Genomic DNA, 15,586 nt, shown 5'->3' with positions numbered 1-15,586 from the left:
TTTTGTAGTTGATTTGTCTGAACTGTGGCTATTGTGCATTCTTTGAATAATCACTTGTAAGACTTGTTGCCGCTTGAAGCTATTTCCTTTACTCTTGTTGAAGGGACTTGGTTGGTTTTTGGGGTCTTGGTAGTGACTCCAAGAGCAGAGTAGGGAAGAACCCAAGTGTAGACTTGGGCACCATGATGGCTGCAGTCCAGTTTTATAATTCTGCTTTTATGTGTCTCTTGATATCAGTAACAATATACATTCCTCATAAATAAAACACTGAATTGTTAGAAAGCCTCAAACCTTGATTTCTTAGGGGAAGAGGGTACATGGAAACCAGCTGCAATTGACTGGAGAGCAGTAGAGAGGCCCCTACACCCATACTAAGCCCAGTCCATGGACCTTCTTGGGCAGCCAAGCTCAAGCGGTGCTGGGCGTGTGTCAGCCACACCAGAATACCTTCCCAGGCCCCCTCAGAGTCCACCACTAAATATTTTGTCCTGGGGACTAGGTTTATAAGATTTCAAGGCCCAGAATAAGGAAACATCCCTTGAAACAACATCACAGACTATATAAACAGATCTAGGTCTCCCTGAAGTGGCCTAGTGGTGCAGTGATTAAGTACTTGACAATGAACTGAAACACACCAGCTGCCCTGCAGGAGAAAGATGTGGCATCTGCTTCTATGAAGATTGTTAGATTGTTGTTTTTAAGTGCCACTGAGTCGGTTCCAACTAATAGCAACCCTGTATAGGGTTTCTGAGGAGCAACTGGTAAGTGAACCACTGACCTTGCGGTCCAGTACTTATCCTACAGCACCACACCAGGATTCCTCCATAAGGATAACAGCCTTGGAAACCCTATGGGACAGTTGTACTCTGTCACTATGCATCAGAATCCACTTGATGGCAGTGGGCTTGGGGGTCGTTCTCCTGAGGGGTACTTTTCTGTCGCACTTGCTTGCTGCTTTACCTACGGGATTTGCATGTTTCCTGGACTAAGACTAGCTTGGCTGCAGTCTTAAGTGGACAGGCCATGTGCATTCTGCTTCATTCATGGCATCTGATTCTCTCTCCATCCTGAATTTCAATGAGAACGCACCACTTTTCTGTAAGGCTCATCCTTGACCTTAGAAAAATACCAACTGGCATGAAGTACCTTAAGTCAAAATGAAAGCTCCTGCACCTAGAATCCTCTTGTCAGACAAAAACTCTGAGTGTGACAGCATGTTTGGGGCTCATCAAGTCAGGCCTAGAACTCTGCATGGGTGTCTTTCTTAGTTTGTTAAGAAATACAGTGCTGGATGAACTGAGTATGCCAAGATGTACCAGAGGCCTCAGCATCTCTGCTTTCTGTTTTCAGGCAGTTCCTGTGTCCACCTAGAGAGGAACTGAGAATGCAAGTCTTTTTGGAAGTGGCCAGTTCCTTTATTAATACCTAAGGCAGATGCCCAGACTGTCCTTCCCACCACCCTATGTGCTGCAAGGCAGGACTGCCCTATGGGTCACAGGGTTTGTCATCAGCATACACTTACATTGTTGGTCTCTCTTCCTTTCATCCAGGGGGCCTACAGTTTAATACTGTTTCCAGAATTTGGGCCCACGTCAAACCAGTGTTCTGAGGGTGGGCCTGGTCTCCATGCAGGCTGCAGCCTTGACTTCTGTGCCATCTTTGCCTCCCATGCTCTTTCCACAACAGGAAGCCCAGCCATTTGGCCATTTCATTTTCATCTGGTAGATGTGTAAGTCAACAAATCACAATAACTCAACAGCAGACTGTTACCACTCACCATTTCTTTAGATTCCTATAATATCTAACCTTTCCTGAATCTAATTTTGCCTGCCCTCTCCCTTTCCCTCTATTTGCTAACTCTGGCCTGGGAGGTTCCCCCTTATCCCCACAAACAACAGAGCAACAAGACATCTTTGGAAACATCCTTATTTACAAGAATCTTGCATTCCTAACGAGTCTGGCCTGAGCTGGCCTAGATCATTACAAATATTCCAGATGTACAGACAGAGGGGTCAAGGCCAAGGTGGGGGAAGTGGGTATCCCAAGGGTAGATGAGTAAGGTGTCCTAATGGTTCCTAGACCTACAGTCCTTCAGGAACCATGTGATTATCACATTGGTCTCTTGGGCCTATTGGGATGAATATTAAAAGGTGGTCCCCATTCTCTATCCACTCCAGGTCATGACCAGGGGTTGAGTAGCTGGAACCCAGTCCACTCTGCTTTAGGAGAAAAGTCTCTGGATGTCTCTCACTTTCTTCCCAAGGAGCTCTCTTCCTACAGTCCACAAAGGCCCCAGAAAAAGCATGGACTTTGGGGTTACCAGCTATATCACTTGGATCCTCTGAGCACCATTTTCTGTAAACCTGAGATCCCTTCCCCATGGGATTGCTTTGAGGACTAAAGATAGTGAAGAAACTGGCTCAGAGCAGACCTGGTAAACACGAGTTAGAACTGATAGGAGGAGAAAGCAGGAGCTGGGCCAAAACCCTCAAGGCTTCCAAAGAGCCTTCTCTATTTCCTGAGAGGGAAATGATCTTGCCCTACCTCTACAGATAGCCTTCTTCCTCTGCAGAAAACTCCATCTGGGGTAACCCAGGCCTTGTTTGCTTTTAAATTTTCAATAACTTGGTACAGCTGTTTCAGTCCTGGATACCTCACAGCCAGGTAGCTGCTGCCTTCCCGCTGCTCTGCCAACTGTCAGGAACAGAGCCTGATTTCCTCACTGCCCTCCTAAAGCTGCCTCAGCCTGGGGTTTCAGTTCGCCTCTCACTCTCCAGATCTGGAGTCTCGGGACCACAGCCAGCACTAAGCTGGGTGCCTGATTCTGTCCAGTGGCAGTCCAGCCATGGGAAGGAGGCCAAGAACTGCCCTGACAGCACCAAAGAAAGGACACAGGACCCAGAGTGGGAGACACCCTGGTTTCCCAGAGTCCTCGAGTGCCCTTGAGGGGGAGAACAATGAGCCCTCCCTCACATCTGCCATGCTGGGATCCCTTCCTGTACTCTTAGCCTGTGCTGTGTGTCTGCTCCCACCGTCAGCACCAGCTCCCCACCTCCACCAGGCTTAGAGAAACAAGTGGCCCAGCTGGGCCCCAGAGTACAGAATGGCCTGTTTCAGAACCAAGCCCCTGCTGTGCTCCTGGCAGACTGACCCCTCTCTGACCCACCATCTGCTGCCCTGCACTGAACACAGGCGGGAACCACAAACTGGGGGGGAGAGGTCTGTTTCCTGGAGTAACCAGCCTGGTGGCCTCCAGCTGTCTCCTGGGAGCAGTGTCAGGATACACCCTCCAGGGATTCCCAGGACAGGGAACGCTGTGCTTTCTGGGGAGTTCTTGGCAGCCACAGGCCTGTTCATCTGTCCTTCCAAATTTCTGCTTCAGTGCTGCACAGATTTGGTCAGGAGAGACAAATGGAGCCGGAGCAGGAAGGATGGAACCTCAAATCAAAGGAACGAGAGAGGCAGTGCTGATGGGGCAGCCTCAGCCTCCGCGGCCCTCCACAGCCACTTCCTCCTGCCCAGCTCTGCTGCCAGCACAGAGGCTGGGTCTGCTTAAAAATGGAACTCTTGCTTTACTTCCTTCATACAAGCAGTCTATCCACAGTGGACAGAAAAGCAGGGCACTCACTCCAGAGGGATGTCAGAACAAGGGAGGAAGATCAGGAAAGTCTAGGGGGTACAGAGACTTCACTGGACCAGAAGGGGGCCTGGGGCTTGGGCACTGGGCCTCTTAGAAGGAAGAATTATGGGGTTGTGGTGGACGTCTCCCAAGAGCCTGTGCCCTCAATGCCAGGCAAAGCCCTCTGCCCCCTGAGGTACATCCAACCCCACTGCTCTCCATTCAAGCAGAGTGGATGCCTGGTCCCATGCAGGACTCTCCTCACTTCACCCTTCTAAGCCACCACCGTATGAGGTCAGCCCAGTCCTACCCGTAGTACAGTTTGCCTTCCTGGAGGCAGCACATGAATTTCCTCCCTTCTGGGCTCCTCTCAATCTCTGGCATCCTTGCTATCACCACTTCTTAGCTTTCTTCCTGCGCCTTCACCGCTATTGCCTGACTTGGTATATGAGGCAAAGGACCAGAACACGATGCAGCTGGTCTAGCCTCCAGGGTGGAGCTGGCTGTGTGGGTGGGGATGGCTCCAGGTGGATGGATCTCTGAGGGCAACACCCCTCTTCCTGGTAGTTTATGCATCTCTCCTTCACCCGACACTTCTGTTCCAGAGGGCAAAGGGGTGAAGGAGCGGGGAGCAGGCGGGGACCTCACTTGGAGCTGGGAGCTGAGTGGAGGAAGGTGGTGGTGGTATAGTTTTGGAAGAGAGGCTGCAGGAACATGCCGATGGTGCCAAAGACACAGACGAAGACAAAGATCCAGAGGAACAGGCGATCAATCACCATGGCAACGTACTTCCAGTCCTCGCTCACCTGGATGGAGGAGATGGAGGAGGCCTGGGTATCAATCACATGGTTCAGCAGGGCATGGAATGGGTATATACCCCCCTCACTCTTCCCTTAGGGGACTTAATTAAGGCATGATTCTGATTTTGCCTAGTAGCCCCACTAAGGAGCCCTGGTGTGCTGTAGGATAACTACTGGACTGCTAATTGCAAGGTCTGCAGTTGAAATCCAACAGGTACTCTGGGAGAAAGATGAGACTTTCCACTCTCGTTTATGTCTCAGAAACCCTTTCCAGGGAAACTAGGAGTCAGAACTGACTCAGAGGGTTTATTTTGGGGTTTGAGTAGTGGCTCCACTATCTTCAGGGCCTATCCAAACTCCAAATTTTGGAATAAAGACCTACTCATAGCAAATACGACCTTAAAGAAGTTACTGGACCTGGAGGCTCAGAATCATGGTCTCAGGGGACACCATGGTCATGGTCAATTGGCATAACAGTCCACAAAGACAATGTTCTATATACTACTTCGGTGAATAGCAGCTGGAATATAAAAAGCTCATGAGTGGTTATCTAAGGTACAAATATCGGTCTGTCAGAGGAAAGAAGAGTGAAGAAATTCAAATACACATGGAAACAGTCCAACGGACTAATGTATCAGTTCGAATCTATCAGCCTTTCCAAGAGAGAAACATGAGGCTTTCTTCCATAAAGATTTACATCCTCAAAAACCCTATACAGGGTCAGTATGAGTCAGAACTGACGCCATGGCACGTAACCTCCACTACCATAAGGGGAACAGTAACACTAGGAAGAAACACACACCTTAGAATAATCAACCAATTGAGATCAAAAGGGCAGCTTTTACCAAAGCAAGGGGTGAGAAGGAGGAGGAAAACAGGGGAAGTGAGTTAAGTGATACTACACTGTGGGGTTGTAATCAATGACGTGAAACAACACACGTGTATGAGTTGTTAAATGGAAAATTGACCTGCTCTATAGACTTCATCCAATTCACAATTTTTAAAAAAATCATTTATATAGAGAGTTCTAGTATGGCACTGGACTGCAAAGTCTGAACCACAAGGTCAGCGGTTCAAGCTCACCAGCCACTCCTTGGAAACCCTATACAGGGTGGCTATGTTTTTAAGTGTTGTCAAATAGGTTCTGATTCAATGACCCTGTATATGCTTTCTGAGAAGTGACTAGTGGGTTTGAACTGCTTAGCTTGCAGTTCGAACCAATTTTGCAGTCCAGCGCATTAACCCATAGTGCCACACCAAGACTCCATATATACACATAATGTTGGGAATTCCCATCCTCCCTTTCGCTACCTATGAACTCATGAACATTCTTCAAAGTCCAAAGTCTTCACTTCCTCTATGAAGACTTCCCTGACCTCTGATCAGAATGAGTCTGTCCCCTCTGGATTTCCTCAATACTGTGTAGACATCTCCATTACAGTATTTTTACTGTACTGTGTTTTCATTTCAATTTGCATGTCTGTCCCTGGACTAAGCTATGAGCTCCTGAACCACAGGAATCCTGTCTGATTATCTCTGTAATCCTGGTGCATAGGGAACACAGGGTGCTGAGTTAGTGACTAAATGGCTGCCTCTGCAGACCTTGCTGTTTATATAACTGCTCAGGAAGCCCCATGCAACAGCACCTCCTTGGGCATGGAGGCCCAGAGGATAATGACTGAGTTCTGTTGTTGTCGTTAGGGGCCATCGAGTCCGTACCGACTCAGCGACCTTATGCACAGCAGAACAAAATCCTGGGCCAACCTCATTATTGTTGAGGCCAGGATGGCCAAACTTCATCTCTCTTACTTTGGACATATTGTCAGGAGGGACCAGTCGCTGAAGATCATGTTTGGTAAGGTGGAGGGTCAGAGGAAAAGAGGAAGACCCCCAACGAGACGGATTGGCAAAGTGGCAGCATCAATGGGCTCAAGCATGACAAGTGTGACTGAGTCCTAGATGTAAGCAAATCTGTGGGGTTTAGAGCCAACCATTGGGTCTGCAGGAACGTCCAGCCTCTCAGAGCTGCTCCACTCCTGCCTGAGTCTGGAGCATTCAGTCAGGTCCGACCAGCTCAAGGGTGCAGGAGAGGCAACTACACACCTTCATGTAGTCATCAGCCAAATGCATTCATGTCGCAAGTGTGCCTACTGTATACCTGACACGATGTTAGGCACGGGGCATATGACTAGAGCAAGACAGCTGGGACTCCTGGTGAGGCTGTAGGATCAGCACTGGACTGTGAATCACAAGATTAGCAGTTTAAACCCACCAGCTGCTCCTCAAAAACTGCACAATCATTTGAGTCAGAACTGACTTGACAGCACTTAACAAGGGAGTGTGATGGCTCCACAGGATAAACACTAGACTGAACCACAAGGCTGGCGGTTCAAGCCCACTAGTTGTTCCATGGAGGAAGATGAGGCTTTCTGCTCTCGAAAAAAATGTAAAGCCTTGGAAACCCTACACCAGGCCGCTATGAGTTGAAACCAACTCCACAGCACTTAACAACAAGAAGGGAGATGGATGCAAAAATAAAAACTAAAATAGTTACACAATGGTGGTTGTTTATTGTTAAGTGCAGTGGAGTCGGTTCTGACTCATAGCAACCCTGCATAAGGTTTCCAAGGAGCAGCTGGTGGGTTTGAACCACTGACCTTGTGACTAGCAGGAGTCCTACACAATGGTAGGTGCTTACAAAGAAACAAATGACAGAGATGAAGAAATGGAAGGAAGACATACTTTAGAGTGTGGTCTAGAAAGGCCTCTTGGAGGAAATGACATTTAGGGTCAACTGTGAGGAGTGAGAAGGAGACAGCTATGTATGTCAGGAGAAAGGAACCCAAACTGAGGGGCATTCAATTGCTTACACCCTTCAAAACTGTTCATACCATGAAAGACAAAGCTGAGGAACCTGTGCAGAGGCTGAAAATCTTTACCAGAGCAGAGAGCCTCCTTTTTCTTCTGTGGAGCAACTGGTGGATTTGAACTGTTAATCTTGTGGTTAGCAACCCAATAGGTGACCCACTACACCACCAGGGCTCCAAAGAGACATGACAACTAAATGCGATTTGAGAACGTGGAGGACTGCAGGAGGGAAAGGCTGTGAAAAACAACACTAGCACAACTGGCAAAATTTAATTATGGACTGTATATTAGATAAAGGTATTGAAGCTAAATTTCCTGAATTTGATCATTAAACCAGGGTTATGCAAGAGGATGTCCTATACTTAGGAGACAGATGCTGAAGTATTTGGGATAGAGGGTCACAATGTCTGCAACTTCTCAACAGAGTAAAAAATAATAGTAAAGAAACATTTAAGAGAAGAAAAACACTTCACAGACAGGGACCCATATGTACAAAGGCTGTGAGTGGAGCAGATGAGAAGGGACATACATAGTCACATGAAGAGGTGGGAGGACATTGTGTATATCTGGATGGAGGCCCACAGGGACTCTGCCCTGGTGGCCTGGAACCAGCGGGGGAGAGGGGGAGATGAGGATGAACCACTAAGTGGATGGTGATACTATTTACTCAAAGATGGAGGGACTGGGGAAGAGCAGGATGGTAGGGGAGGACTAGTGATCTGTTAAGGAACTGTTACCTCTGAGATGCCTGTGCAGCATCCAAGTATATAACTGCAACCTCAGCACTTAGCTCACTCAGTGCACATAATGCATGAGTGGACTGCAATGGGGCTAGAGATGGCGACACAAAGGTGAGCCCCTCTACCTTTGCACCCCAGAACCTCAGATGTGGCCTGAGTGCACTGGGGGGCGGTTCCTGCCTTCTTCTCCTCCAGCCTCAGGACCATAAAGAACTTTTCCTCTCTCAGGACCATAAAGAGTCTAATCTTGTGCCCTACTAGAGATCAGAAATGGAGGGGCTGTCAAGCCATGGTCCACAAACAATAGCGCAGGAAGGAGACTGACCTTCCTCGTGCCTAAACTGGAAACCTAGTCAGTCACCATGACAACAGCTGACCATTGGCCTGGAATCAGCCAGGTATATGAACACTGACCACCAGAGGGGTTGCTGCAGCCTAAAGAAAGGGGCTTGTAACTCATTACACAAACCCCTCATCCCTAGGGCCCAAGAGCCAAAGCACTAGCCTCCACCGACCCCACCTTCATAAATATTTCATTAGACCGGCCAGTCCCCAGGGCCCACTAGAGCAGAAAAGGGATATTGTTTTGAGACTCAGCAGGCTCGTGGAACCTTTAAATGACCACACACACACTCCACTGCCCTCAATTTTGCCCCCTTGGGGTAAACAAAGGATTCATCTCCGTTTGTGCTGGGAGCTGCAAGCCTAAGAACATGTGAATGCAAGCGGCGGGGAGAGGCTCTAGGGGTCAAGGCCATCGCAGAAGAGCCTCCTCCAGTGTTCCCACCCTCCCTACACTCACAGGCCACCAGCTGAGGCTAGTCCTAGATAGTAGGCCTCAAGAAACCACAAGGTCGGCTGGTGTTGACTCCTACTTAGGCGGTGGCATCTCCTGGAAGCCAACTGAGAAGAACCCAAGCCAAGGCCCCCGCCCCGCGGCCTCAGCTGGACTCTCCCTCCCGAGTCCTGGACTCCTAATAAAGAAAGGAGACTGCTATCCAGATAGCGGAACGCTGGCAGTCCGGGCCCTGAACGCCCCCCACCACCAGTGTCCCTGCGATGGCACTCACGCTCTGGTCTTCGTCCTCGCTGCGCATGTGGTCCGCAATGAAGCGCACTCCATCGACCGCCTCTCGGAGGCCGCAGCCACATGATGCCCCTGAGCCAGCTACCAGAGCAGGCTCAGTCCCTAAGGCACCGGCCAAGCCCTGGACAGACGCTTGGTTGACGAAGCAAGTGCAAGAGCCAGCCCCCGGGGCTTCGCGGAAGAAGACTGAGGCGCCTGCGCCCTCGCGCTCACGCTGGCGCCGCCGTAGGCGCAGGCGCTGACGGGCGCAATGGTGGCGCGGCTGCTGCATAAAGAGCAGTGCCGGCAGCTTCTCCAGGAAGACAACCTTGACCCAGGGCGCCATGGTATGCGTGGTGGGGGAGCGATGGTGCACATTGAGCACGCACACGCTGGTGACGATGGAGAAGGTGACGAGTACCATGGTGAACATGAGGTACTTGCCAACGAGGGGCACGTCCAGGGAAGTGGGCGGCACGATCTTGGAGATGAGCAACAGGAAGACAGTGAGCGCCAGCAACACTGAGATGCACAGAGTCATCTTCTCGCCGCAGTCCGATGGCAGATAGAAAACAAGGATGGCCAGTGAGGTGATGAGCACGCAGGGGATGATGAGGTTGATGGTGTAGAAGAGTGGCTTGCGGCGGATGATGAAATCATAAGTGATGTCCACATAGGTAGAGTCGTCAGGGTTCTCATTGCGCCTGCCTGGCAGTGCCACGATGTCCCACTCACCACTGGGTGTAAAGTCATCCAGGCTGGCTACGTCACTCTTGAGAACCAAGTCGATCTCAGTGCGGTCGTAGGTCCATGAGCGAAACTTCATGGTGCAGTTTTGCTGGTCAAATGGGAAGTGCTTGACTTCGATCTTGCATGCACTCTTGTAGATTGCCGGCGGAAGCCAGAAAATGCTACCGTCATAGGAGACCACAGCATTGGAATAGAAGGACACCTCGTACATGCCGTCAGCACTGCCAGGGGATAGGCACAGTCATCACTGGCCTGAGCGTTCTTTCACCCCTACTCATCAACCCAGCCCTGAGTGGGAGGGGAGGAAAGGCACAGGGAGACAGGAGTAGACCCAGATGGTAACCATCCAGCAGTGTGGAGAAGGTGCTGGAACTGAGCAAAATGGGGATAGAAGTGGGTTGCTGGGGATAAAAAGATGTCTCGTCAGGAGGCCTGTGTGGCCTCTCGGAGGTAGAATAGGGTGGACAGAGGGTGGGGCAGGATACTTCTTATTCATTGTGTAATTTGATTGCTTCACATGAAGGTGGAGGGATTGGGGAAACCAAGGAGGCCAGAATGAGAGACCCCAAGCAGTGTGTGTGTGGGCGAGGGGGGGGGCGGGGGGAGTATACAGAGCTGGATGGGAACAAGGGATGGCCCCATCAGTGAAGGGAGGTAGTTTTGTATCTTGGAGATGAGAAGGATTGTTACAGGAGATGGGATCGAACTGGAATGGGATGGAGTAGAAAACTGGGATCTGAAGGTTCTTTGATCCTCCCAGCCTTCCAGGAAAGCCTTCTCTTGAATCAGTTTAGGCACTGGGGGCTGTCAATCCTTGTTTGTACCCCTATAACTGCAACAATGGGAGCCCTAATTGGCTAGGTGGGGGCTAGCCGTGGCTCTGTCTTTTTGTTGGGTAATGACTGTCCGTGTACCTGCCAATAAAAAGTTCCTTTCCTTCCTCACCATGTGCTAATTTCTTTGACTTTCTCCATGTCCCCTTCCCTGCCTAAGCACTCTCACAGTCTCCTCCATCCTTCCTATTGACTTAGGGTCACCTACTTGTTGTACAGGACCACATCTGGGAGCCAGATGTGCTTAGATGGGAGCCGAACTTTCTTCATGTTGTCAAACTCTTCAGGCTTCCAGGTAAGGCGGTAATCCTCCCACTCCTGGAGAAGGGAGAAAGAGAAACAGCATCCAACTCTGTCCTGGGAGGTGCTCAAGATCAAGGACAGGGACAAAAAGGACTACAATTGGCTTGAGGAAGCTTTTAAAAGCCACTTTCCCCACAGTGACTTCTCTACCCAGTAAGTGGGGTTCATAAAACACTTTCTCATTTAATTTGCACAGCTAAGCCAAGATATTAGAATCTACATTTTACAAAGAAGAAAATGGGTCTTGGAGAGTTTAACGTGTTCAAAGTCACGGAGCTGGTAAGTGGCAGAACTAAGATTCAAATCCAGTAATTTATGATTGCAAAATGTATCCCTTTTGACTGCTTTTGAGGATATTTAAAGGAAACGCACAGGCAAGAAGGGATTCGGACGAGATAGCCAAGGGTGTGGCTGGGAGAACTAACCTGAGTCAGCCAGACATTGGTGGTCATGATCTGCTCCCGCTCATGCTGTGAAGAAGAGAAGCTGCTGAGCAGACCTGCAACCTGTTACCCACTGCTCCCTACACCCCTCCTAAACCTCCCCAAGCCCAAGGAGCTTCAGAGGCATCAGCACAAACATGCACACATTCCAGCTACGCTGACTTTAGAAGCTGGGCAGAGTTTGGGACCCGCCACTCACCACACTGATGAGCTGGGCCAGTGACACCATGAGCTGTACCGTCACCAGCTCAGAGCCATTAGTGGCTGGGCGGATGAGCTTGTTGTAACGAGAAGGATCCAACAGATGCTCCACCAGTCTCTCCTCTGTATCTGTACCCCAGGCCCCTGGGCAGGAAAGGGCAGGAGATAAGTAGGCTAAAAGGGAATCCTCCTCTACCCAAGAAAGTGGGACAATCCAGGCTTAACCAGTAAGCTATAGCTTTCCACTGTTTCATCCCTAAGAAAATCAAAACCAAACCAACTGTCAAGTTGATTCCAACTCACTGTAACCCTTTTTCATTACGTTTCTGAGGTTGTAAATCTTTACAGAAGCAGAAAGCCTCATCTTTCTCCTGCAGAGCAACTAGCTGGTGTAGTTGAACCACCAACTTAACCCACTGCACCACCTTACTCCATCACCACGGGTACTGTAAAATGCTTACATTACACCATAAAGGTCCAAGATCAAGACCCTCACAGAGAAGCCACTCTCTGAGATCACTAAGAAGCCCAGAGGTCCATAAAGATACTTTCAGACAAAAACCCACTCTATAGTGATTAGCAGACACCTACAAGAAAGTGGAAGAGCCCACCACCACCACCACCACCACCACCACTGATTGATACAGTAGCAATAGCAATGGCTCAAACATAAGGATTGTGAGGATGGAGCAAGATGGAGCAGTGTTTCATTCTGTTATGCATAAAGTTGCTATGAGTTGGAACTGACTCCATGTGGCACCTAACAACTGCTCCCATAAAATCTCAAAGGTTGGGTTTGAAGCCTTGAGATTTCTGCTTCTGCGAATTCCCTCCAGTAGATGCCAATGACATAAAGGGAAGTTTTAGAGTCATGAAAGAAAAAACAGTTATTAATGTCCCATAGCACTTTTTCTCCTTAGTGGCCCTTTATATGTACAGGTAACTTCCTGTGTTTCCCCATGTGACTGTAGACATAATCCTCACCCACATCCAAAAAAAACCATTGGGTTGAAGCAGACTATTTGGGTTGCCTGAGCTCTGTGTCAGGGCATACAAGTTCCACGTATACAGGAACCCAGCACCCATGAGATGACATGGGAGTGTGGAAAGTCATTCAGCTGTACCTTCCCTCTTTATACCTGCCTCTCCACACATCCTTCTGCAACTCTTCACTCACAATCCTACCCTCCCCACCCCATCTCCCCACCTCTTTGAGCACTGCTTTCTTGCCATCAGCTTTGCAGAGTTTTTTCTTTTCTTTTCAAGGTCTCCCATCCCACCCTACAAGAGGGTTGAGAAGTCAGTTGTGGGGTGACCAGACTTGGAAGCGCACAGTTGTTGTTAAGTGCTATGGAGTGGGTTTCAACTCATAGCGGCCCTGTATAGGGTTTCCAAGGAGCAGCTGGTGGGTTCGAACCACCAGCCTTGCAGTTACCAGTCGGAGTGTGGTGGTGGTGGTGGTGGGGGAACCAGGTAAATTTCTTGAGAAAATGTTTCACAAAAAACCAAATAGCATCTCAGCTGCAGTCCGCGCTTGTCCTCTGTCACTCCAGAAAGCCTAGGGTAGGTTCCTCTCTGTGCCCACACCATCCTTCCACCACTGCCCAGGTTTCCATATCTCTGTTGTATCACTTACTCCTTCGGATATCTTCTACCCCCCATTTCAATCTCCTAGGTGCTCCCTTCAGTCCCCTGGGGCCTCTCCCCTAACCCCACAGAGATCACCTTCCATCCCACCTTCTGCTCTGGTAGTGATGAGACAGAACGCAACGAACCTTGAGCCACTGGCCGGTGGACCTGGCCGGTGTTCGTCCTTACCTGGGCACAGTCCGAGGAGGCCGAAACTGAGAAGCAGTGCCATGGGGCCGGAGCGCCGGGCCATTCTTCGGGCATAGCTCGCTGTCTCACCCAAATCACTCGAGCGCGCCTCGGGCTGGAGGGCCGCGGGCGGGGCGCTGTCCGTGGTGCTGAAGCCGCACCCGCGCCGCCAGAGGTTGGCTAGAGTTGGGCCCAGATTGATGCTCACGGCCTCAGGTGGACGCCCCAACGATTCCGGGGCGGGGGTCAAGAGTCAAGAAGTGGGATGCGGGAAGGAACCAGCTTCTCGCTAACGCCGGTCTGAGCGGGCGAAGCGTTTGCCTGTTCTTCTTGGGACGGTGAGGGGGAGGAGTCTCCGCCCCGGAGGCGGAAATGCCGGGTCTTAGAAAAAAGGGATTCTCCGGGTAACGTGTCCTTTGACTGGTCCTGCCCAGTTAGGGTGGGTGTGAGACGAAAAAGAATGGTGCACTGGAACGTGGAATTCTAAGACCTGGTAGTCGGCGGGTGGGGGTGGGAATCCGTGTGTGTGTGTGCGTGTGCGTGTGTGTGTCTAGAGGGGAGGCGGCAGTTGTTGGGAAGGGACACAAGGTCGGTGGGAAGAAGCAGCCCTAATAATCAACTGAGTAAGGCCCACTTAGGGGGACAGGCAGAATAATGGGCCGCACTCAGGAGGACCAGGAGCTTATAGGGTTTCCTGTCTTTTTTCCACACCAAATTCCAAATGATCCTGCCCTCTGTGAGGGTTGATGATACTGCAAGTTATTTCTTTGCTTAAAGCCCTTGACTGTTCCTTGCAAGATCCTACTAGGCCAGAGTAGCCAACCTGTTCACCTTGGCCTCTACTGTCACTTCTCAAGTTCCCCAGCTTCTTTTTTATTGTTTTTGTTAAGTGCTTTCGAGTCTCTTCAGACTTACTGCAAGTTTAATTCTCCAATTCCAGGTTGACAGGGAGTGAGTGTTCTGAACACAACCATCCAGTAGCCAAGGAGAGCTGAAACATCCTCCCTCCTCATCTCTCCCTTGCCCCCTCAGCTTCAAGGCAAAATGGTGACTGGGCAAAGTTTTGGTAGAACACACACATTGCTTCTGATGGCAAGGATTGTTCTCTCTTGAAAAACATGATAATCAATGTTGTTTTCCTTTATTTAAGATGTTTTCATTAGTTTTTATTATATCAAAGCTCTACATGGTCATGAAGACCAATTGGAAAATACAAATTAACAAAACAAAGTAAGTAACAAATAGATTCATAAGTCCACTTCCTAGAAAAATGCAAAATATTGTTAGAACTTTATACTTACATATCCAAATTTATCTATTTATGTTTACTTTGATACAACAAAGAAAAGTATATCTACATATGAGTTATATATATATATATGTATTTTTATCCACAAATAAATGTAAAACTAGACAAACATTCATAGCACATGGTTGTTAGGTGATGTCAAGTCAGCTTTAACACAAAACAACCCTAGGTACAACAGAATGAAATGTTGCCCGATCCTGTACATCCTCACAATCAGTGCTATGTTTAAGCCCATTGTTGTAGCCACTGTGTCAATATAAACACATTTGTATACTCGTGCCCAAATTTTTTAAATAAGATATAACCAGTTATTTCAAAAGTTCTCATCTTTCTCCCTGCCATTCATTATTCCCTTCTCTTCAAAAGTAATCTCATAAGGGGAAGGGGATGGGAGAGTAGGGAGAGTGAGTGCTTAGTGGGGCTAGGGTTTGTTTGGGATGAGGAGCAAGTGCAGGAATAGTGGTGATGGTAGCACAACATTGTGAGTATACATCATGACACTGAATTGGACACCTAAAAATGCAAAATGATAAATTTAATGTTATGTGTATTTTACCACAATAAAAAATATATAATGAAACCAACTAAAGATAAAATATAAAAAAATTACCAAAGACTAATGGACTACATGAAACACAACCTCCACTACCCTGAAATCAGAAGAACTAGATGGTGCCCAGCTGCCACTACCAATTGCTCTGATTGGGACCACAGATGGCCCTGAACAGAATGAGAAAAAAAGTAGAACAAATTCAAAATCATAAATAAGACCAGACTTGCCAGTCTAATAGCTACTGATGGAACACCCGAGACTAGGTCCATAGACACTCTTCAAA

The 15,586-nt window shown here is 48.9% G+C and overlaps 1 protein-coding gene across 1 annotated transcript; it reads right to left on the bottom strand.

Moving 5' to 3' along the window:
- Positions 1 to 4,170: 4,170 nt before the first annotated feature.
- On the bottom strand, positions 4,171 to 13,600 carry CHRNB2 (cholinergic receptor, nicotinic, beta 2 (neuronal)). Its single transcript, XM_006861507.1, has 6 exons — positions 13,442 to 13,600; positions 11,622 to 11,767; positions 11,405 to 11,449; positions 10,885 to 10,994; positions 9,098 to 10,064; positions 4,171 to 4,425 (listed from the first exon to the last, which is right to left on the bottom strand). The coding sequence occupies exons 1-6, from the start codon at positions 13,503 to 13,505 to the stop codon at positions 4,264 to 4,266; spliced, it is 1,494 nt and encodes a 497-aa protein (XP_006861569.1). The 5' UTR covers positions 13,506 to 13,600; the 3' UTR covers positions 4,171 to 4,263.
- Positions 13,601 to 15,586: the final 1,986 nt, after the last annotated feature.

Source organism: Chrysochloris asiatica, unplaced genomic scaffold, assembly GCF_000296735.1.
Source record: "Chrysochloris asiatica unplaced genomic scaffold, ChrAsi1.0 scaffold00042, whole genome shotgun sequence".
Classification (NCBI taxonomy): domain Eukaryota; kingdom Metazoa; phylum Chordata; class Mammalia; order Afrosoricida; family Chrysochloridae; genus Chrysochloris; species Chrysochloris asiatica.
Note: the sequence above shows the minus strand (reverse complement) of the source record. Positions and strands in the feature narration are given on the sequence as shown.